Here is a 22,767-nt window from a genome sequence, read left to right as displayed (position 1 = left end):
ATTTTTCATGCACATATTTTGAAATCACCTTGAAACTTTAAGACGCATTTTAGAATATTAAAAATGCACAATTTCATCGCATATTTCAACCCCTTTAAAGCTTAACTCTTTTGCATATTACATCAGCTGTCAAACAAATCTTCTAAGCGTGTGTTAAATTCCTAAATTGAACACACGAAAAAACTTTAAGCACATTCTATATACATTTGCCACATTTATACATGAAGGTTATAATACATTTCAAACAGCACACTCAATCAACTAATGACAATAAGCCCAAAACATTACACAAATCATAAAACGCGTGTATGTAAGGCTTTATGTAGCCTGCGGAAAATTTGATTACCTTCCAACTACTGCGCAACTAGTTTAGGACCACAAACGGAACTAGGCAGCAGCTCATCTATTTTTTGAAAAGAAAAAACTTCAGTTATTATATATTGACCGCTGTCAGTTGTCAGTTATATACTAGAATAGTTCAAAGAAGACCAATAAATATGTTTCAAATATGAAGCAAACCACCAATTTTTGGTTCAAAACCGGAGAAATAAAATAAAATCAGAAATACAGATATCTCTATTTGGCATAATAAAATAACTCATTTATTCCAAACTGGCCCTTTTCGAACTAGTTCTTTTTGAATGAAACAATGTTAATTGTGGACTAGCGTTTATTCTAACTACTTAACTGTTTCACTGTGAAAGAGAACAGTGACAAGTGAAAGACATGCATCTATTTGAACAGTTCAGTGAGATTATATGAAAAAAGTGTAAATACATACGTACATATATTTATTTGGCAGCTCAAATCAAACTCCTTATAACACGTTCTAAGCTTGTTTTGAGGGGAAAGCACATTAGCATTTATATTTGTAGGTATAAAAGCGCATATTCCAAACACACAGAGCATATGTATATATGTAGACAAATATACAGACTCTTTATACAGTTTTCTCGCCAATCATCGAATTTGTCATGAGATTCGCTATGCTACTCATGCCACATAACTGTAATGCGTTTACAAGCACGTATGTAAGTGTGTATGTATGTATATTTGGGTGCTGTCAGGAATTTTTTGGGCGTCCTCTCCTCACTCTTTTCAGCTTTTGTTAGCGAAATCATTCAACATGCAACATCTCCATCTGTAAATGGCGTGTTAAGTGCCTTGATTGTGTCGCCGTTGAAGGCTTACGAAGAGATGGGCGGAAAGCGGAAACATCACAATAAATGCGTACAATGCAAGGAATGTGTTTGTATGAGTACAGAATTCTTAAAAGAACGTAGTAATAATAAATGCGAGAAAATCCTTGTAGAAATTGTCAGCTTTAATTTGAAGAATTTCAAAAATTTTATGAAAATTTAATTTTTCAATTTATTAAAAAATTGTTTTTTAATTTTTTTTTTCAAACTAATTTTAATATTAATGGAACTATTTAAGTGATTTCGGCATTTGTAAGCTGTGAAAAATTGTGTAGCAGCAAATAGAAACACTCACATATTCAACCTTTGACCCGCATTTGAGAAATCAGAGCAAACAGCAACATTCAAGCGGCCAGCCGCCTCGTGTTCAACACTAAATATATTTATTTACATATACATACATATGTATAAATATAAATCCGTTGCCGCTTAATTGACAAATTGTCAGCAGGCTTTGTCAACAGTTAACAACTGCCTAAGCGAATGCGCAGCTGCTGCCGCAGGGATTAATGCCTTTTTAATTGGGGTTTTGGCGGGTTGATTGGCTGCAGCGCTGAATGGGTGAGACACGCATACTCATGCAACAACAACAACAACACATATGCTCGCTAATGCATTAATGCGACACGGCGCTGTTCAACGGTGGCAACTTTTGGTGGCGCAACACGCGTATGCCGCGGCGCAATTTGCATAAAATTTCAATAAATAAAATACAACAAATAAATGTGTGTTGTGACTTTTGTTAGGTTGTCACATACACTCACACATACATACATACATGCATATATATCCAGCAGTGCACGTGCTGCATGTGTCACTTGGTTGTTTGTTGTTTTTGTTAGGTGTTGTTTGTGGTTTTGTGCGCTTTGCTAATCCCGCAATAAATTTAGGTTTAATTTCAATTTTAATGAACTCTGACTGTTTTTATTGCCTATTGTATTTATTGGTTATAAATTATTAACACTTGAAACTGTCAAAAATTTGTGTTGTGTGCGTTTCAATCGAAAAGTGTCATTTATCAAATTTCTATTTAATTCCGGTTGTAAATTAATGATTTACATATGCGTGGCAAATTAACATAAAATTTTAATTTTTAATAACGCATTTTGCTCATTTTGGCGGTGAATAATTATCGTTTGGCATAGATGGCGGCTTAATCTGCACTAATATGGGCTTAGTTAGTATGTTTAGTTGCGCATTAAAAATGTTAAGTAAAAACATAATTGGCTTAAGCTTGGCTTGTTTCAGCGTCAAATACGTTGGAAAGTGATAGATTTGCAGGAAAAAGTAATAAAATGTATTTTCAGTGGTTTTGAGGTGGAGATCAGTTGGAATAAATTAAGCTTGTTGCATTTTCAAGGTTATTCTTTGGGTGCTCACTTAAAATTTCTTTAAAAATATATTGGCAAGACTTCAAAGCGCTTAATAACTTCACCGTCCTATTTTATACCATTTCAAACGAATTTTTGAGGTTAGGTTTTTTTATGAAACAAGCTTTGATCAGGGTTGGTAATACCCAGTTTTCGTTTGTTCCTTAATAATATTAAGATAAATATCTGGATAAACCTTGAATACCATACCTTCATCGGTAAACACCAATTTTCAAAAATATATTTTGAGGTTAGTTTTATATTGGAGATATGTTCCTAAATAGGCCTTTCAGGTCTTTTTATAGTTTTTATTATACTAATGTTAGAAAATTTACGAACAAAACTCTAGACTTTCATCTATATAACTTTTTGTCTTTTTGAGGTTAGATCTCTATGGAAATCCTTATAAAAATACAATTTTCATTCACTTTTATATCTCAATGTATGACGATTGCAAAACAAAAACGTTCATAAAATATCGTTTTATGGATCCATAAATATTCGAAAACCCTAAACTACTACAAGGTCCCATTGCACCGCGGAGAGTATGCCTACTTAGTAGACATTTCAGTTACAAGATATTACATGATTTTACTTCGAGTCTAGAACCGAATTCTGAGGAAAAGGTTTTGAAAAATCTCTGGTCCAATATAAAGTGACTGATTTGAAGACAACGACAGTATAATCTAGTAAGTTAGATCTATCACCGAATAATTATACCTTGAACAGTTTGTAACACCCAGAAGGAAGCGTCAGAGGCCCTATAAAGTAAATACATATATAAATGATCAGTATGTTGAACTGAGTCGATTTAGCCATGTCCGTCTGTCTGTCCATCTGTCTGTCTGTCTGTATATATACGAACTAGTTCTTCAGTTTTTAAGATATCGTTTTGAAATTTTGCAGATGTTATTTTCTCTTCAAGAAGCTGCTCATTTCTCGGAACTGCCGATATCGGACCACTATATCATAGCTGCCTTACAAACTGAACGATCGGAATCAAGGGCTTGTACGGAAAACTTCCGCATTTTACTACATACCTTCACGAAATTTGGTGTGAGTTATTGTTCATAGAAATAATTTAATCTACGAAAAAATTGTTCAGATCGGTTCACTATAGCATATAGCTGCCATACAAACCGAACGATCGGAATTAAGGGCTTGTTTTTTTACTTACTTTTCCTTATGTCTTTAGATTTGCTTAAACACATAGTTACTAAAAGAAATGCACCTGTGAAGGGTTATAGCCGAAGTTAACGTTTTTTCTTGTTTTTTCTGTCTTCGTTTCAGATCGTTTGGAAAATTTTTGATCTGATAAAACAGTAACCAGCAACCACAAAATTCGATCATTTATTTATTGCAGACTGTTGGGATCAATAAAACCGAGACTGGAAAATCTTAAAAATGCAATAATTCTTAGAAGAGATAATTCAAGTTAAGGTTTGGGAAATTTGTTCGAAGAGAATACAATTCCATAAAGTACTACATAGAACCCTAGATTTCACTGTATGCTGCCCCTCTGATTCAATTTATTATTTTGGCATTCTCCAATTATTATTTAAGTAGTATGCTAAAACAAAGTTATAGAGTTGCCAACACTTTAGCAAAGTAAACAAACTTTTTAAAAACTACAACAGCGTTGCCACATTTAAAACCAATATTTTGATTTGAAATAACATGCAATTATAACATGATACATTGTTTATATTTGAGCACACAACATTTACAAGCACAATTTACACCTTGCCAAACTGGTGTGTAACCATTTTTATCAGCAAATATATCAAACAACGTAAACAGCTATTAATTAGTGATATTTGTGGTAAATTTTTGTTATTTTTGTTTACATGCCACCCCCCACACGATAACACACAGTTACTAATTAAATGCAGTTTTCACTCAAATAAATATTTGTCACTCAACGTGTGTCGCTGTTTGAGTTATAATTAATAGCAATGTTGGTATGTACATACATATGTATGTATATATATATAAATAGATATGTATTTGCTCGAAGTTCATACACAAGAAGTGGCATTTCCAGTGACCTTGCAACGCATTTATTTAGACAACTGTCAGTTGGGTCATTGTACAGTTGGACAGTAGTAGGCGTTAATAGCAGTCAGCAATAACTAGACCAAACTGACAGCCGACAACAGGAGCTCATCACTCATACCGAGAGTGTGGTACAAGGGAGGCGTGTAGTAGTTGGAGGGATATGTAGTATGACAGTTAGACCGAAATTAGTGGCTTGAGTTGTACGGGTGTTGATGATTCGCAACGGACCAATTAAATAATTGACAAAAAAAATATGGAATGCACGCGACGAAACATGGAATGCCGCATAGATGTCGATGTTGTTATACTGATAAATATATAAAAAAAGTGAGTATATTAAGCACAAGTTTATTTAGAATTGGTTTCTATAAGGCTTCAGTAAGTTAAAATGTGGAAAATATTAGAAATTTACAGTTACGAGTAAAAATTAATGTACAAATATATGTAAAAACAAGCGTATATGTGAAAAAAATTGCTTGGGAGGAAATTATGCGGATTATCTATACACACTAGGGTGGTCCTTAAAATAAAAATGAGATAACTAGTAAACCAAAAAGTGTATGGGTTCGAAAAACGTCACTGAAACGACCAAAAAATATCGCACATAAATTTTCATGCTGATGAAAAGAGATTAGGGTGTGCCAAAAGTACGACGAAGTTCAGCGAACCCAACCAGAATCAAACCAAACATTATATAAATAAATGTTAAATATAATTTTTTAACATTGAAGAACCACCCTAATAGCTACTTATATGTACAACTAAATGCTGACGCGTTTACTGTGCCGCTTGTCTATTAGTTGCTCATAAATAAATTAATATCTCAGGCGCATAGTTAACGTTTGTCAAGCTTGTTTTCACCGGCACATTCTCATATTTCCATATACGCGCTGTCTAAAGACACCCGCCTGCTATTGTTGGTTATTAGACGTGTGTGGCTTCTTTCTGCATTGTGCGCACTTTGGGACTCATATTTATAATTCTCATTCTCAATTTCATTGCGATTTTCCGGCGCAAGTAACAGTTACAACAAACACACATAGTGTTATATATATATATACATATATAGTATGTCGCCGGTGCTGAAGGCCAAAGCCGCACAAAGCCAAAGCAGTGCCGTTAAAGCGGCGAGTAAATTTTTCTAGACACGTAAAAATTTAACACGCATATATGCGCTAGCGAGTGTGAGTGTACTTGCCACACGTGCAACATAGCATTGTGGCACCTTCATTAGGTGGGTTTATGAATGTGCGACGCGTGTCTGCGGCAGACTGTTGGCTAAAAATTATTATAGCTACGCACGTAAGGTAAATAGTTGTTAAATATATATATATATATTGATATTTATACATCTATAGGGTCACCAGCGTTTGCAGTTAGTCGTTTACTGCCTGCTGCCTGCTGTTTGGCGTTGGCGCCGCGACTTCGTCACCCACAACACCTTTTTTGCACGCATATAAACTGAAGTACATATGTAAATATGTTTGTATGTATATAAACTCATTTTTACATATACATATAGACACGCTGAGTTCATAAACACCAACATGCCACACGCAATTTTTCGCGGCACACTACACTAGTTCAAACGCTTGCCAACTTTTTGTTTTTGCATTTCAGTAACACATCCATAAAATTGCAAAAAAAAAAACAAAAAAAAACAGTTATTTTTGTTGTTGTTTGAGTTATTTATTTTCCACTACTATTTATGCAAGTTGCTGCAATTTGTTTGTTGATATTTTTGGCATTCGCTGATATTTCCGATTTTTTGTTCGCTTCGCTTTTGGTTAGTTGCTCATGCTTCCACTGTTTTTGGCTCGAACAAGCCACGTTATTTATTTGTCACATTTTTTTTCTGTGCTTATTTATTTACCGTTGTTGTCGTACCACCAAATGCGTCTAATTGCCGGAGGTGCGCATAAATTACGCTTAAGTTATTGAACTATTCCACTTTAGTATTTCTACTTAGTTGGCGAAATGCCGTTTGCCAAATACGCTTAATGGCTGGTGCCAAGGAGGTACTTAACCGATAGCATGACATTGGCTCAAACTTGTTTATGCACAAATATATATATATGTACATACGTTGGTGAGTTGATTATTTTTAGATTTTTTTTTTGTGAGAAATGTGGGAAAATATTTTTGCTGAATGTATTTAATTAATTGGCAGTGATTTAAAGAGTGGTGGAAAAAAGATTAATTTAATATAAAAATATGATTAGCAGGTCTATTTTTTTTGGAAATTTGTTTATATAATTATATGGCAACTCTAGTCAGTATTAATTTCATTTTAAATTTTTCTATGAAATTTATAAGAATTTGCGAATTTTAGTAAATGTTTGCATACATTTTATACATGTATATAATATTTTGATGTGCATTGAAATTGCATATGGCAACGCTACAAAGTAGAAAAAATTTAGTTTTATTAAAATCAGTATCTCAGGAAAAAAATTTTGAAAAACTTAATTTTTTGAGCTAATAACGAGATCTAACTAATTTTTCATTATTAAATTAAAATTTATTTTTACTAAAATTATCAAAAAATGATGGCAACTCTACCTAGGAAAGTTTTTAGAATATTTGATTTTTTTTAACAGAGTTCATCATCAGTCTTGATCATATAAATAATACAATTTGAAAAATTAAATCAAATTAGATTAAATCAAATCAAATCGAATTAAATTAAATTAAATTAAATTAAAATTAAAATTGAAATTAAAATTAAAATTAAAATTAAAATTAAAATTAAAATTAAAATTAAAATTAAAATTAAAATTAAAATTAAAATTAAAATTAAAATTAAAATTAAAATTAAAATTAAAATTAAAATTAAAATTAAAATTAAAATTAAAATTAAAATTAAAATTAAAATTAAAATTAAAACTAAATTAAAATTAAAATTAAAATTAACATTAAATTTAAAATTAAAATTAAAATTAAAATTAAAATTAAAATTAAAATTAAAATTAAAATTAAAATTAAAATTAAAATTAAAATTAAAATTAAAATTAAAATTAAAACTAAAATTAAACTTAAAATTGAAATTAAAAAAAATTTAAAATTGAAATTAAAATTAAAATTAAAATTAAAATTAAAATTAAAATTAAAATTAAAATTAAAATTAAAATTAAAATTAAAATTAAAATTAAAATTAAAATTAAAATTAAAATTAAAATTAAAATTAAATTAATTTATACTCACTCTCTAACTCTTGTCATTGCACTGAACAATACATCACTCCCCCCCTTTCACGCCACACCAACTTCCACACAATAGATCACTCCCTCCACTACATACGCCTTTCAAGCATCCTACACTCGAGCCATTAACTGCAGTTGCCAGTTGTTAACGGTATATGTATGTACGTATCTAAGTGTAGGCACAACAACTTAATAGCGAATACGCCAAATATAATGCCTGGTGTATTTTAGTTTGATTTAAGTGATTTCCTATTAATTCGGCACACTCTACCGCGAACGAGTGGCTTATTATTTTCGTACACAATATACATATAGAAGAAGAGAGTATATAAATAGGTAGTTTATATACTAAATAAAGAAGTAAAATCCCCAACGCACGTGTCACTGCCTCCCTGCATGACATTGATCGACGTGAATTTGAACAAAGGTAACAACAACAACAACTGCTCTACTCATTAGCTATTGCTTAATGAATAAAATATTGTTTTTGCGCTTACAAGCAGCTGATGTTGTCACAAAGCTGGTGTGGCGCACGTGTCAGCACTTTGACAATGCTGAAACACGGCCGAAGTGAATCTATCAACTTGTTTAGTTATAATAATGGCAATTGCGCTTAAATACATTGTTTAATAAAAGAGGAGTTGCCTGGAACAAGGTTGTACGCTTTACTTGGAGAATGCTTGAAACAAGCTGCCAAGCTGTAGTTTTTGTTATTGTTGTACATTTTCTTTTCCTTACTACGCTAAAAACATGTTGCTAATTGCTTGTTTCGCTTGTTTATTAAATCAACAAATACTTTACTATAACCGTCGGCCAGGTTACGTATACGCCGTGTTGGCACACATTCCAAGCAAAACGGAGTTGGTCGCAAAGTGAATGGAAACAAATAACGGTACTTGCACTAGCTTCTCGCATTCTTCTACTAAAACAGGAGCACAAACTTTCAGCTCACACACACACTTATATATAAATAATTCCCTTTATACTCCATACCATGTTGATAGTAGTAGTTAAAGCATAAAATCCTAGACGCATACAGTCTAAATATTATTGCAGTAATGTACCGCTACAGAGCGCGAGTGAATATAATGCGACAAAAATAAATAAGAAAATAAAAATTTTATTGTGCGGCGCCCAAGTGAAAATTGTTTACTTTAAGTGTAATAAACAGAGGACGTGTGGGAGCTGGTAGCACAGTCAGAGTTTCTTACTTACATGTTTTCTCACTTTGCTGCACAAAAGTAAATGTTGACTTTACAACTCATGCACTTACACGGAAATACACGCACCCATACATACATACAAACACTCACACACGCACTCACTCACTCACAGAATCACACATAAATAATGGAGATGAATGGCTGCGTAAATGTTTGCGGTATTTTCGTTTGTAAATGTATGCATTTGTGTTTGTGTGTGTGGCAAGTGCTGCTGCGACGCTGCAAATGGTGTACGTGTCTGCAACACCTGTGTGGCAAAAGCGGCAAGTAAAGTAAAGTTAACACGCTAGCTTACTGATTTCCACTTTCGGTGGCGTAAAGTAATAAAAACTTTTATTATATGTGTGCTATTTAGCGGTTGAGATGCGTTTTACTTTTGGTCCTTTGTATCCTTTTTGGTGTGGAAGAAAGTTTTGTACGAAATGCCTTAGAAAGTAGGCGTAGCAGTGCCCGAAAAGTAATAAGCCCGATGTAAGAATAATGGAGTTCTATGGGTGTTGTTTGAGTATTTGGTATAGGCGCGAACAATTAAAGATCGTTTAAGAGAACTAAACTGAGTGTTGGAATACTTTGAATGGACAAGAGACAGAAGTCGACGAAGGAGTAAAAGTCAGTACATAAATGTAATTTTGTTAAAAGTAATGGACTGCATAAAGAGTGGTAAATCGTTGATTATTTTGATCAAAAATCAAAACAATTAAGCTCAAAAATCATTTTAAAGCCACACTAAAGCTGGATCTTGTCTGATGTCGGAAAATTTTATGATTTTTAAATCTCTAACGCTCACGAAGAGAGAAATTTTGGTAATTATTTTGCTAAAAAACTCTTGAATAATTATTTGAACCTCATAACGCACAAAAGTATGCATCGTTTAGACTGTTTATTTTTTTTATTTCAAAAAGAGAAATTTTTGCTGTACTATAATAGAGATTAATACAATTAATAAACGGTTTTCTGCTGTTAAATACAACTATTATCAGAAAACATAACTATTTTAAAAATTTAAAGCAAGCTTCGGGGGTGATTTAAAAATTAAAGTGTTCCATAAGTTCAATTAGCCGAAAGTGTGAGTTTCAAGGGAAAGTAGTGATAAAATAGAACTTAGATGAATTTCATAAGCAATAACTCAACAATGAGAAGAATAATGTTGGTAGATTTTAAAGAAAATTCGCAAAATATTTTGAATTTTCAAAATACCAATTCATCTAAATTTTAGCCTTTCTAGCATAAATTTATTTCTTCAACAGCAAAAATGTGTAAGGCACTAAAAAGATATCCAAAAATGTGAGGTATTCATACAAAAAGCATCGCAGTTTCACTTACAAACCTTAAATACGAAAATTAAAAAAGGCTATGCACAATCGAATTTGCTCAAAAACTATTTTTAAAATAATTTTCGCAAAAAACAACACATCTCAAGGCGTTCATAACTGAATTGATAGCACATCCAAATTAATTGTTTAATTAAAATTTTGATTGAGAAACCAGTTTTTGCCCTTCACACGATAATCGATCAGCTGTTCCACATTTTTGTTCTTGCTGATCATAAAAAGCTGTTAAGTTTCATCAGCTGATTGCTGGTTTTTTATTTATTTCAGCAGCGACATCTACCGTCGTGTAGCGTGAACAACAACTCGCAGGCAAAGATCGTATATATAATTACAAATACGGTCCTTGTCGCACAGTTGCATTGCATTTTCATCTCGATTTTAATTCAATTAAAAATTAATTTATAAAAATGAAGTATTGTACGCTAAATCGATCTAAATTAGCGTTTTAAGCGAGCAAAAGCCGGTAAATTGATCAATTAGCTCCTGTGTGAAAAGACTATAAGATTTTGTTTTGTATAGTAAATCGATCTAAGTCAGCGTTTTAATAGAGCAAAAGTCGGTTAATTGATCAATTAGCTCCTGTGTGAAAAGTCTATTACTCATGTTTTATTTAAGTAGCTCTATCAAAAATTTAAAGTATGCGTATTTTAAGGGGGTATTCTGGTCTAGGATTTTGAAAAAATCGATTTTTTGTAGAAGAACCTTGGAAGGATTTTTCAAAATTCGACTTATTTTCGGAGATACAACAAGATTTTGTGACATGGCGTCCGAGCTGGCCCAGCGGTATCCTAAACTTTAAACGCGTTTTTTCTCGGAACTACTTTTTTTGAGGTGGTTGACATGATATCTCAAGTTCTACTGAACCGATTCCTTTGAAATTTGGTATATATCTTCTTTATGCAATGCTCTATCGCCTTGGATTTCCAAAAATTTTGATTTGAAGTATTTTTAAAAAATTCGAAAAGGTCGAAAAAATCGGGTCGACGCCAGCTGACGCTCTCCTCTGCTAGTTTTTACTAATTTTTTTAGTTAAGAAACGCTTTTCCAGCACAAACGTGATCAGCTTTCACTCACTGGCAGTATGGAAACAAAGCTATTATATAAATAAAATGTTCGGTTACACCATTGCCCTTCCTTATTTGTTGTTATCAATGTTTTGATAACCGCAATGCACTTTCTCAGTGCAAACTTACAAAGCTGAGTTCGCAGAATTTTTAATTGCTTATCATAGTATTATACGACTCAATTTTATAATATATTACATGCTTGTCTATTGAAAGTATCAGTTTTAATTCAACATCCAAACAGTGCGCGCTATTCTTGCAAAAATGTTTCGCTTACTTTTCATTATTTTTCTGCATTTTATTTTCATTTTTCGAATTAAATTTGTACTTTGTGAGAATAATGATATAAGCACAGTGTGTGATTGCAATTGTGATGTAGACATAGAAATCGTTAAAACAGTGATGGAAGACATGAAAGACATGAAGAAGACTACCGATAACATCGAAAAACAGTTAATTGCAAAACGGTAAAACTCTTTAATTATTTCTCTATGAATCTAGGATTTTAAGTGTTAAAGTACTTATATTAGACGCTTTTAAATACATATGTATGTATGTATGTAGTTATGCCGGAGTGCTCAAAATTGTTAATTGTTCTTTCAGCGCATCAAAATCGTCTAGTTGTCTGGAAGCAGCAGCTAACAGCTGGAAGAGTGGGGTTTATGAAATTCAGATCGAAAAGATTAATATCACTAACGTGAAGATGTTTTGTGAAGAAGACGTGGATTTTGGCGGATGGATAGTTATTCAACGGCGTCAGAATGGCACGGTGGATTTTAATAGAGATTGGCATGACTATAAGGAGGGATTTGGCGACTTAACGGGAAACTATTGGATCGGTTTGGAAAAACTACACGCGATCACTAGCAGCTGTGAACAGGAGTTGTATATTCAAATGAAAAGTCGTAACGGCACAGAATATTATGCAAAATATTCTGCATTGCTAATCGCTGATGAAATAGAAGGCTACGCTTTGAAGAAATTGGGTAATTATAGCGGAAATGCTGGCGATTCCTTAAATCGTCATTTGGGATACAAATTTTCAACACGCGATCGTGATAATGATGCTCATGAAAATTATAATTGTGCAGAGGGTTGGAAAGGCGGTTGGTGGTTCTTCAAATGTTATAACTGGTAAAAACATTTTGCTTATCCGAGTGTGTGATGATATATCGTTTATTTTACAGTTTTCTAAATGGTGTATATGGGGATAATGTGAAATGGAATAAAATACATCAGAACGAAACCCTAGCGTTTGCGCAAATGATGATACGACCAACTCCAAAATGCTTTAGGCGATTGATGTTGAGCAATTTAAATTGATGGAACTAAAGAAATATTCCGTTTTAACTACATATTTGTATTTAAGGACGTATGCTTGTATGTTAAACATTGTTTTTGTTATTTTTTTGTTTTTGTTTTTATTTTGTTAACAGAATCATGAAAATTGACTAATCAAATATACTCAAATGCATTACCAAATTCTATAAAATGTTCTTCTTCTATTGAAACTGCAACATGTTGCAGAGAGTTTTGTTCACTTACAGGTTGTAACAGCTATGTGCTATATCATCCCGATTAATATGGAGGTGTATATGTATATGAAATTGATCAGAATGAAGAGATGAAGTTATCTTAATACAAGTGTTTCTTGGCACACTGAGGATATTAGACCATTGACAAGCCCATAATTTGCCGTTGACCAAAAGTCTACAAAGCGAAACCTTGCTAATTGCAAGAGTATAAAATGTCACGCTCGAGTTCAGTCCTAACTTTTTATACTCTCGCAACAAATGTTGCTAAAGAGAGTATTATAGTTTTGTTCACATAACGGTTGTTTGTAACACCCAAAACTAAACGAGTTAGACACAGGGTTATATATTCCAAAGTGATCAGGGTGAAGAGTGGAGTTCAAATCCGAATGTCTGTCTGTCCGTCCGTCTGTGCAAGCTGTAACTTGAGTAAAAATTAATATATCTTGATGAAACTTGGCACACTTATTTCTTGGCACCATAGGAAGGTTGCTTTCGAACCACTGCCACGCCCACAAAATGGCGAAAACCGAAAACACAAAAAGTGCCATAACTAAGCCATAAATACAGCTATTGAAAAAAAGTTAGGGATGAAGGATCCACTATGAAGGGGAATATTTGGAAATAATTTTTTTGGGGAAGTGGACATGGCCGCGCCCCCAAATAGGTTTTTTGTACATATCTCGCAAGCCAATAGAGCTATATAAACCAAACTTTCTGCAGTCGTTTTTTTTAGCCACTTGCTAATACAGTCCAAAAATGAAAGAAATTGGATCATAACCACGCCCACCTACCATACAAAGGTTAGGTTGAAAATTACTAAAAGTGGGTTAACTCTCTAAGGAAAAACGTCAGAAACACTAAATTTCACAAAAGAAATGGCAGATGAAAGCTGCACTCAGATTTTTTTTACAAAATGGAAAATGGGCGTGGCGTCGCTCACTTATGGGTCAAAAACCATATCTCAGGAACTACTCTACCGATTTCAATGAAACTTGGTTTGTAATAGTTTCCTTACATCCCAATGATATGTTCTGAAAATGGGCCAAATAGCTTTACAACCACGCCTACTTCCTATATACCGGAACTTTGAAGACGATCCGAATTGTTTACATTACAATATATAAAGTAAACACTAGTGAAGATATCGGTGCAGAACTTTGCACAAATACTATGTTAATAGTGTGGCAGCCCCATTCTAAAATTCGCCGAAATCGGACCATAGGTTTTTAAGGCCCCATATATTATATAATTTAATTAAGTTAAATAAATAAATTGCGAGAGTATAAAATGTTCGGTTACACCCGAACTTAGCCCTTCCTTACTTGTTTAGTTTTTTTTTTATTTGTTTATTCTATACGTTTTTTATGTTTAAACTCTCGCAACAAAGTTGCTTTTGTTCACATAACGGTTGCTTGTAAGTCATAAAACTAAACGAGGTAGGATATATATGTATGTATTATATATCAAAAAGATCAGAATGACGAGACGAGTTGAAATTCAGATGTCTGTATGTTCGTCCGTTTGTCCATGCAACGGATATCTTCAATAAAAATTTAGATATTTTGAAGAAACTTGGTACGCATGTTCCTTGGGACCGGGGGTTTTTACTGAAAATAAGCGAAAACGGACCATTGCCATGCCCACAAAATGGCAAAAACCGAAAACCCATAAAGTGTGGTAACGAAGCCATAAATAAGGTTATAAAAGTAAAATTTGGTATAAAGGATCGTACTAGGAAGGCACATATCTGGATGTTATTTTGTTGGGGAAGTGGGCCTGGTCCCGCTCCTAAATATGCTTTTGTATATATCTTGCAAACCAAAAAAAAATTGTATAAACATAGGTAAAATCGGATAATAACCACACCAACCTTTCTTACAAAGAATACGTTGAAAACTACTAAAAGTGCGTTAAACACTAAATTTTTACAGAAGAAACGGCAGAGCAGAGCTGCACTCAGATTTAAGACAATCATATGAATGCAACTACTCTACTGATTTCAATAAAATTCGGTACATAATAACATAATAATTTCTTGACACCACGATTAGCTCTATCATTCACTTTATAATGTAAACATAAGGAACCGATGAAGATAGCAAAATAAAACCTTACACAATTTCTTTCTCCTAACAGTATGTCTATAAATGTATATAAATAAATTGGTCTGTTACACCTTTGCCCTTCTTGTTTTGTTATTATCAATGTTTTGATAACCGCAACACACTTTCTCAATTCAAACTAACAAAATTTTAAACGACCTATCATATTATTCCACGACACATTTTTTATAATAAATTACTTGCATGAATATTGCACATATATATTTAAAATATATGTATATTCATTATGTAGATTATTTAACATTAATCTAGTCTTAAGAAAGTATCAGTTTTAATTCGGCATCCAAACAGTGCGCGCAATTCACGCAAAAATGTTTCGCTTTCTTTTCATTATTTTGCTGCATTATATTCTCATTTTTCGAATTAAATTTGTGCTTTGTGAGAATAATGAAACATGTAAAGTGTATGATTGCATTTGTGATCTAGAAATAGACATAGTTAAAACAGTAATGGAAGACTTGTAAGATGTTAAGAAGACAACCGATAACATCGAAAAACAGTTAACTGCAAAACGGTAAAACTCTTTAACTATTTCTATTTAGGAATCTCTTAAAAAATTAAATCAAAATTATTAATTGTTCTTTCAGCGCATCAAAATCGTCTAGTTGTCTGGAAGCAGCAGCTAACAGCTGGAAGAGTGGGGTTTATGAAATTCAGATCGAAAAGATTAATATCACTAACATGAAGGTGTTTTGTGAAGAAGACGTGGATTTTGGTGGATGGATAGTTATTCAACGGCGTCAGAATGGCATAGTGGATTTTAATAGAGATTGGCATGACTATAAGGAGGGATTTGGTGACTTAACGGGAAACTATTGGATCGGTTTGGAAAAACTACACGCGCTCACTAGCAGCTGTGAACAGGAGTTGTATATTCAATTGAAAAGGCTTAATGGCACAGAATATTATGCAAAATATTCTGCATTTGTAATCGCTAATGAAACCGAAGGCTATGCTTTGAAGAAATTGGGTAATTATTGCGGAAATGCTGGCGATTCCTTAAATCGTCATTTGGGATACAAATTTTCAACACGCGATCGTGAAAATGATGTTTCTAAAATTGTTCATTGTGCACAGGGGTGGAAAGGCGGTTGGTGGTTCCACGATTGTTATCACAGGTAAAAACATTTTGCTTATCAGAGTGTGTGATGATATATCGTTTATTTTACAGTTTTCTAAATGGTGTATATGGGCATAGTGTGAATTGGAATACAATACAAAAAGAAGAAACTTTATCGTTTGCGCAAATGATGATACGACCAAATACACAATGCATTAGGCGATTGATGTTGAGTAATTTAAATTGATGGAACTAAAGAAATATTCCGTTTTAACTACATATTTGTACTCCAAAACTGATGCTTGCATATTAAACATTGTTATTGTTATAAACAGAAACATGAAAATTGATAAATCAAATATACTCAAATGCATTAGCAAAGTCTATAAAATGTTCTTCTTCTATTGAAATTGCAACATGTTGCAGAGAGTTTTATTCGCTTACAGGTTGTTTGTAACAGCTATAGCTCATCCAGTTAAATAGAGAGGTGTGTAAGTATATGCCATATTCTTGGCACCCTGAAAGGTTGGTATTGCAGATGAGCGAAAATGGCGTGGACCAAAAGTCTACAAAGCGAAACCTTGCTAATTGCAATCGTATAAAATATTACGTCAAAGTTTAATCTTAACTTTTTTTTATTTTTTTTGGGGCTTTATATTTTTTCCATTTTCAAATAAAGCAGCAATTTCGGAAACATAACGGTGAACACCTTTTCCGAAGAACAATTGTTTCCGGTATGTACTGTATATATGTATTAAAACGACTGCTCTTGAACCCTATAATTGTATTTTATCACGCTGCTCATCCCAAGTTAATGAGTCTATGCGTATTTAAATGACTAGAAATGTCATTAGGGGCATGTGCATATGTACACATATGAAAACTTCCACTTTGGAAAAAGTTTTTTTTTTTTATTATAAACAATACAGTAGTGTTAGCCGACATCGTTATCAGCGCATATGTACATATCTACATACATACATATTGTATAAGCTGCAAGCTTTCGACAGCTTTTGTTGCGCAACTTCGAAATTAGTTCTGGTGCACAAAGCCTCTTGGCTTATCTCCACGGTAGGCATCATAAACACCAGCTAAGCGCAAAACAACCGAAAAAATACCTTCATTAAGTTTTTTTTTTTTTGTTGTTAATTCAGCTAGTGCACATGAGCGCATCGCCTGGCTCTCGAGTAGCTTTCACACAACAACAATAGCCGCAGCAGCAGCAACAACAAAAGAAGAACGGCGTATAGTGGGAAAGCGGCGTTGCAATGCTGAGAATGCAATGCGAAAGCAAAACTATTAAAAATACTTTTTCCAGTGTCTGTCGGACGGCTAGCACTCAAGTGCGCCGAGCAAATGGAAATATACATATATGAAATAACAATAATAACAACAACAGCAATCGTAATCAACAAGAACGAAAACAAATGAAAGTCATTCGTTCGTTAAAGCTGTAATTAACCCAATTTAAGTTTGGGGAATAAACAATGAGCGCAACAAAAACACACACAAACAACAATAAATACTAACAAATAATGCAAAAGGGAAGCGCTAATGGCAACGCAAAAGCTAAACGCGAGCGCGAAGGAGCGAAATAAAATATTGAAAGGCAAATAATGGAGAAATATAACGAATGTACATATAACGGGGAAATGCACTTTACAATAAGAACAATAATAATAACAAACAAGTAAGGAAGGGCTAAGTTCGGGTGTAACCGAACATTTTATACTCTCGCAATTTATTGATTTAACTTTATTTATATTATATAATACACAATTTGACCCACATATTCGTCATATATATTGTATAAAGTCCATTGAAAGTTGGAAACCATAATATTAGGTTAGAAGCACCGGGGTCCTCGTGTTCGATATATGGGGCCTTAAAAACATATGGTCCGATTTCGGGGATTTTTAGAATGGGGCTGACACACTATAAACATAGTATTTGTGCAAAGTTCTGCACCAATATCTTCACTAGTGCTTACTATATATATTCTAAAGTAAACGATTCAGATCGTCTTCAAAGCTCTGGTATATAGGAAATAGGCGTGGTTGTGAAGCGATTTGGCCTATTTTCACAACATACCATTGGGATCTAAGGAAACTATTACAAACCAAGTTTCATTGAAATCGGTCGAGTAGTCCCTGATATATGGTTTTTGACCTATAAGTGGACGACGCCACGCCCATTTTCCATTTTGTAAAAAAATCTCAGTGCAGCTGCCTTCTGCTATTTCTTATGTAAAATTTGGTGTCTCTGACGCTTCTCGTTAGTGAGTTAACGCACTTTTAGTAATTTTCAACCTAACCTTTGTATGGGAGGTGGGCGTGGTTATTATCCGATTTTTGGACAGCATAAGGAAACGTCTAAAAGAAACGACTGCAGAAAGTTTGGTTTATATAGCTTTATTGGTTTGCAAGATATATACAAAAATCCTATTTGGGAGCAGGGTCACGCCCACTTTTCCAAAAAAATTATATTCAAATGTGCCCCTCCCTAATGCGATCCTATGTTCCAAATTTTACTTTCATAACTTTATTTATGGCTTAGTTATGACACTGTATAGGTTTTCGGTTTTCGCCATTTTGTGGGCGTGGCAGTGGACCGATTTTGCCCATTTTCGAAAGCAACCTCCTCAGGGTGCCAAGGAATATGTGCTTCAAGTTTCATTAAGATATCTTTATTTTTACTCAAGTTATCGCTTGCACGGACAGACGGATGGACGGACAGACATCCGGATTTCAAATCTACTCGTCATCCTGATCATTTATATGTATATAACCCCATATCTAACTCTTATATTTCTTGCTGACACAAACAACCGTTATGTGAACAAAACTATTATACTCTGTGCAACATGTTGCGAGAGTATAAAAATATATGTAAACTATACACTAGCAATAGAGAAAACAACAACAACAACAAAACAACAATGCCAAACAAAAAACTGATTAAAATAAACAACTGCAGAGCGCGTTGCAGGTAAAATAAATGCGAAACAACAACAAAATAGTAGTTGCTGCCACAACAAAAAAAAAATCGAACGCTGAACAACAACAAAAACTAGCAGCCAAGTCTCTAACCAACACAAACTGCGACTCAAACTCAGACCCAGCCCTGTTGCACAGCGCTACTAAGCGCCAAGCGTGTAATTGTCGTTGGCTGCTGCGAAGCTGGCTTTATTGTGACAACGCATTGGAAACTTTTACAATTCGCTTCTACTTTTTATTATTATTGCTATTTTTGCCCAAACTCTAATGTCTACTCGTTAGTTGTTGTTATTCTTTTCTTCGCTTTTTATTAAGGTTATGGCTTTTGTTGCCACCTTTAACCTCAACTTGCAACATTGTTGCTGTTAATTGTTATTGCTGGTGTCTTCTACGTTCGTACGTCTGCCGCTTCTTGTTCTTTCATGCTCTTTGTTGCACTTAGTTAGGCCAATAAATATGCAGTGTGGCAGTGCGTGCATGAGTGCCACTTAATTTATATTGGTGGTCAGTGTGGCGTGGCAGCGTTGGCAAGTGGTGGAATGAATGTGTAAAAGGAAAATGAAAAATGTGTGCTGAAGAAAAAGAGTATAAGCAAATATAGCGTGGAATTGATTGAGTATGAGATGGCAAAAAAAAAAATTGTACATAAGTGACTCTGTGCGATATACGAAGCTGCTAGGTTAATTTTCTTATAAAGAGAGTAAAAAAGTAAGAAATGGAAAATATACCGTTAAAATTCAGATTTTTCAACATTTTAACACCGCCTAGCCTATAACTAAACTGTTGATACTCAAATTTACGTTTTTATACTCTCGCAACCTGTTGCACAGAGTATCATAGTTTTGTTCACATAACGGTTGTTTGTGTCACCAAGAAATATAAGAGTTAGATATGGGGTTATATATACATAACTGATCAGGATGACGTGTGGATGTGAAATCCGGATGTCTGTCCGTCCGTCTGTCCGTCTGTCCGTGCAAGCGATAACTTGAGTAAAAATTAAGATATCTTAATGAAACTTGGAACACATGTTCCTTGGCACCCTGAGGAGGTTGCTTTCGAAAATGGGCAAAATCGGTCCACTGCCACGCCCACAAAATGGAGGAAACCGAAAACCTATACAGTGTCATAACTAAGCCATAAATAAAGTTATGAAAATGAAATTTGGAACATAGGATCCCATTAGGGAGGGGCACATTTGGATGTAATTTTTTTGGAAAAGTGGGCGTGATCCCGCCCTCAAATAAGTTTTTTTGTATATAACTCGCAAACCAATAAAGCTATATAAGCCAAACTTTCTGCAGTCGTTTCTTTTAGTCATTTCCTTATACAGTCCAAAAATGAAAGAAATCGGATAATAACCACGCCCACCTCCCATACAAAAGTTAGGTTGAAAATTACGAAAAGTGGGTTAACTCCCTAACGAAAAACGCCAGAAACACCAAATTTTACATAAGAAATTACAAAAGAAAGCTGCACTGAGATTTTTTTACAAAATGGAAAATGGGCGTGGCGTCGCCCACTTATGGGTCAAAAACCATATCTCAAGAACTATTCGACCGATTTCAATGAAATTCGGTATATAACACTTTCTTGACACCCTGATGACACGGGTGGAATATGGGCGAAATCGGTTCACAACTACGTCTACTTCCCATATAACCCAATTTTGAATTCCATCTGATTCGATCACTTTATAATGTATTCATAAGGAACCAATGAAGCTAGCGGAATAAAACTTTACACAAATACTGTATTTGAGCTGTGACATCACTTGTGGAAAAAATGTCAAAATCGGACCATGACTTTTCAAGGCCCCTGATATCAAACATGAAGAACTCAGTGCCTAAGGTTAATTTTTCACCGAAAATATAGGTAAATCCCTCAGATATTTTAATGTAATTCATTCCCTCTGAATTTTTTTCTTATAACAGTTTCTCTCTGTACCTGAAATGGTAAAAATCGGGTCATAACTTCCCCCAGATCCTATATACCTAATTATAAGTAATATTAAATTAAGTGATCGTATAGTCTTCGATACATTGTATCTTGGTGGTGAAAACGAGTGAAATCGGTTTAGGAATTACCTCAGTCCCCATATACTATTTATGATGATTTTCGTTATTCTATTGAACTTTATGCCGAGTATATGGGTCGAATTGTGTTGTCTTTATAAAATTACATCAATAAATTGCGAGAGTATAAAATGTTCGGTTACACCCGAACTTAGCCCTTCCTTACTTGTTTTTTATCAGTTTGAGACATAAAGGCATAGTTCAAACAGTATATTGCCAGTTTTAGAAAACTTCGGACATTCGTACAAAATTTCCTGTCAACAAATTCAAATTCATTTTGACTTTTTTCAGTGATTTTCACTTTTTGAGGCCATTATATGCAGCATTTTATGAAGATTCGATTCCTTTTCACAACAAGTGTTGCGTATATTAGTAGGTCGTCAATAACGGAGTTATTTGAATTCTCAGAAATCGATTTAAAAATGATTTTATTTCGTTTCCCAGAACTTTCTAAATAATACAATACTGCTGATAATCATTATTTACTTAAGGAAAAAAAAATAATTTTTATGACAGAATCACGTGTGTTTAATATTATATTTTTCCAGGAATCATAAGTCACAAGAAATAATACTGATTATTAAATATACATACATGAAATACAAAAATATAATAATATTAATAAGAGCTGCTAATCTCTGGATAAATCACAACTAAACAACACGGTGTTCTCTTATCAGCGCCGGCTAATATAACTAATACAAATTTGAATAAGCGCTGCAGCAAAGTATATATTTCATTTTTATACTCTCGCAACAAAGTTGCTAAGAGAGTATAGTAGTTTTGTTCACATAATGGCTGTTTGTCACACCTAAAATTAATCCAATTTGATATGGAGTTATATATACCAAAGCGATCAGGGTGACGAGTAGTTTTGAATTTCGGACGTCTGTCTGTCCGTCTGTACAAGCGATAACTTGAGTTGAGATGTCTTGATGAAACTGAGTACCACATGTTCCTTGGCACCATGAGAAGGTTGCTATTGAACTGCCACGCCCAAAAAAATGGTGAAAGCCGAAAACATATAAAATGCCATAACTAAGCCAAAAATAATGTTATAAAAGTCAAATTTGGTACAAAAGATCATATTAGGGGGCGACATATTTCGGTGTATTTTTTTGAAAAATGAGCATTGTCCCGCCCTCAACTAGGTTTTTTGCATATATTTCGCAAATCAATACCGAAATCTTACCCCATTACATAAAACCAACACATCATAAAAATAGGTGAAATTGAATAATAACCACGCCCACTTCACCCCATACAAAGGTTATGTTGAAAAGACGATGATACGTAAGGGCAGCACTCAAATTTCTATACAAAATTTTAAATGGGCGTGTCTCCGCCCACTTATGGGTTCGGAACGTAGTTCTGTTGATAATATTTTCCTGTTTTTGAAAACGGTTCAGGAATTACCACAGACCCCCAAATACTATATATGTATGTATAATGATTTTCGTTATTCTAATGAACTTTATGCCGAATATGGGAGAAAATTGTGTGTTATATTAATAAATTGCGAGAGTATAA

The 22,767-nt window shown here is 33.7% G+C and overlaps 3 protein-coding genes across 8 annotated transcripts in view; 2 read left to right on the top strand and 1 right to left on the bottom strand.

Moving 5' to 3' along the window:
- Positions 1–22,767, bottom strand: part of LOC105209073 (uncharacterized) — a 206,455-nt gene that overhangs the window by 145,330 nt on the left and 38,358 nt on the right. The gene's annotated exons all lie outside the window — the stretch shown is intronic.
- LOC105209071 (ryncolin-1-like) lies at positions 4,762–12,940 on the top strand. Of its 2 annotated transcripts, none has more exons than XM_029038235.2 (3): positions 4,762–4,954; positions 12,052–12,582; positions 12,636–12,940. In XM_029038235.2, exons 2-3 carry the CDS (start codon positions 12,152–12,154, stop codon positions 12,769–12,771), a joined length of 567 nt encoding a protein of 188 aa, XP_028894068.1. In that variant the 5' UTR covers positions 4,762–4,954; positions 12,052–12,151; the 3' UTR covers positions 12,772–12,940. The 2 variants fall into 2 exon arrangements, with proteins under 2 accessions (XP_028894068.1, XP_011177554.1); XM_011179252.3 differs by lacking the exon at positions 4,762–4,954 and adding an exon at positions 11,660–11,915.
- Positions 15,287–16,617, top strand: LOC128922311 (ryncolin-4-like). 3 transcript variants are annotated; one of them, XM_054232343.1, is made up of 4 exons: positions 15,353–15,620; positions 15,694–16,076; positions 16,184–16,224; positions 16,278–16,554. In XM_054232343.1, exons 2-4 carry the CDS (start codon positions 15,788–15,790, stop codon positions 16,302–16,304), a joined length of 357 nt encoding a protein of 118 aa, XP_054088318.1. In that variant the 5' UTR covers positions 15,353–15,620; positions 15,694–15,787; the 3' UTR covers positions 16,305–16,554. The 3 variants fall into 3 exon arrangements, with proteins under 3 accessions (XP_054088317.1, XP_054088316.1, XP_054088318.1); XM_054232342.1 differs by having other exon boundaries at positions 15,287–15,620; positions 16,184–16,617; XM_054232341.1 differs by having other exon boundaries at positions 15,352–15,620; positions 15,694–16,224; positions 16,278–16,545.

This window comes from Zeugodacus cucurbitae, chromosome 5 (genome assembly GCF_028554725.1).
Source record: "Zeugodacus cucurbitae isolate PBARC_wt_2022May chromosome 5, idZeuCucr1.2, whole genome shotgun sequence".
In the NCBI taxonomy this organism is placed as follows: Eukaryota; Metazoa; Arthropoda; class Insecta; order Diptera; family Tephritidae; genus Zeugodacus; species Zeugodacus cucurbitae.
This window is presented reverse-complemented; position numbering and strand designations above follow the sequence as displayed.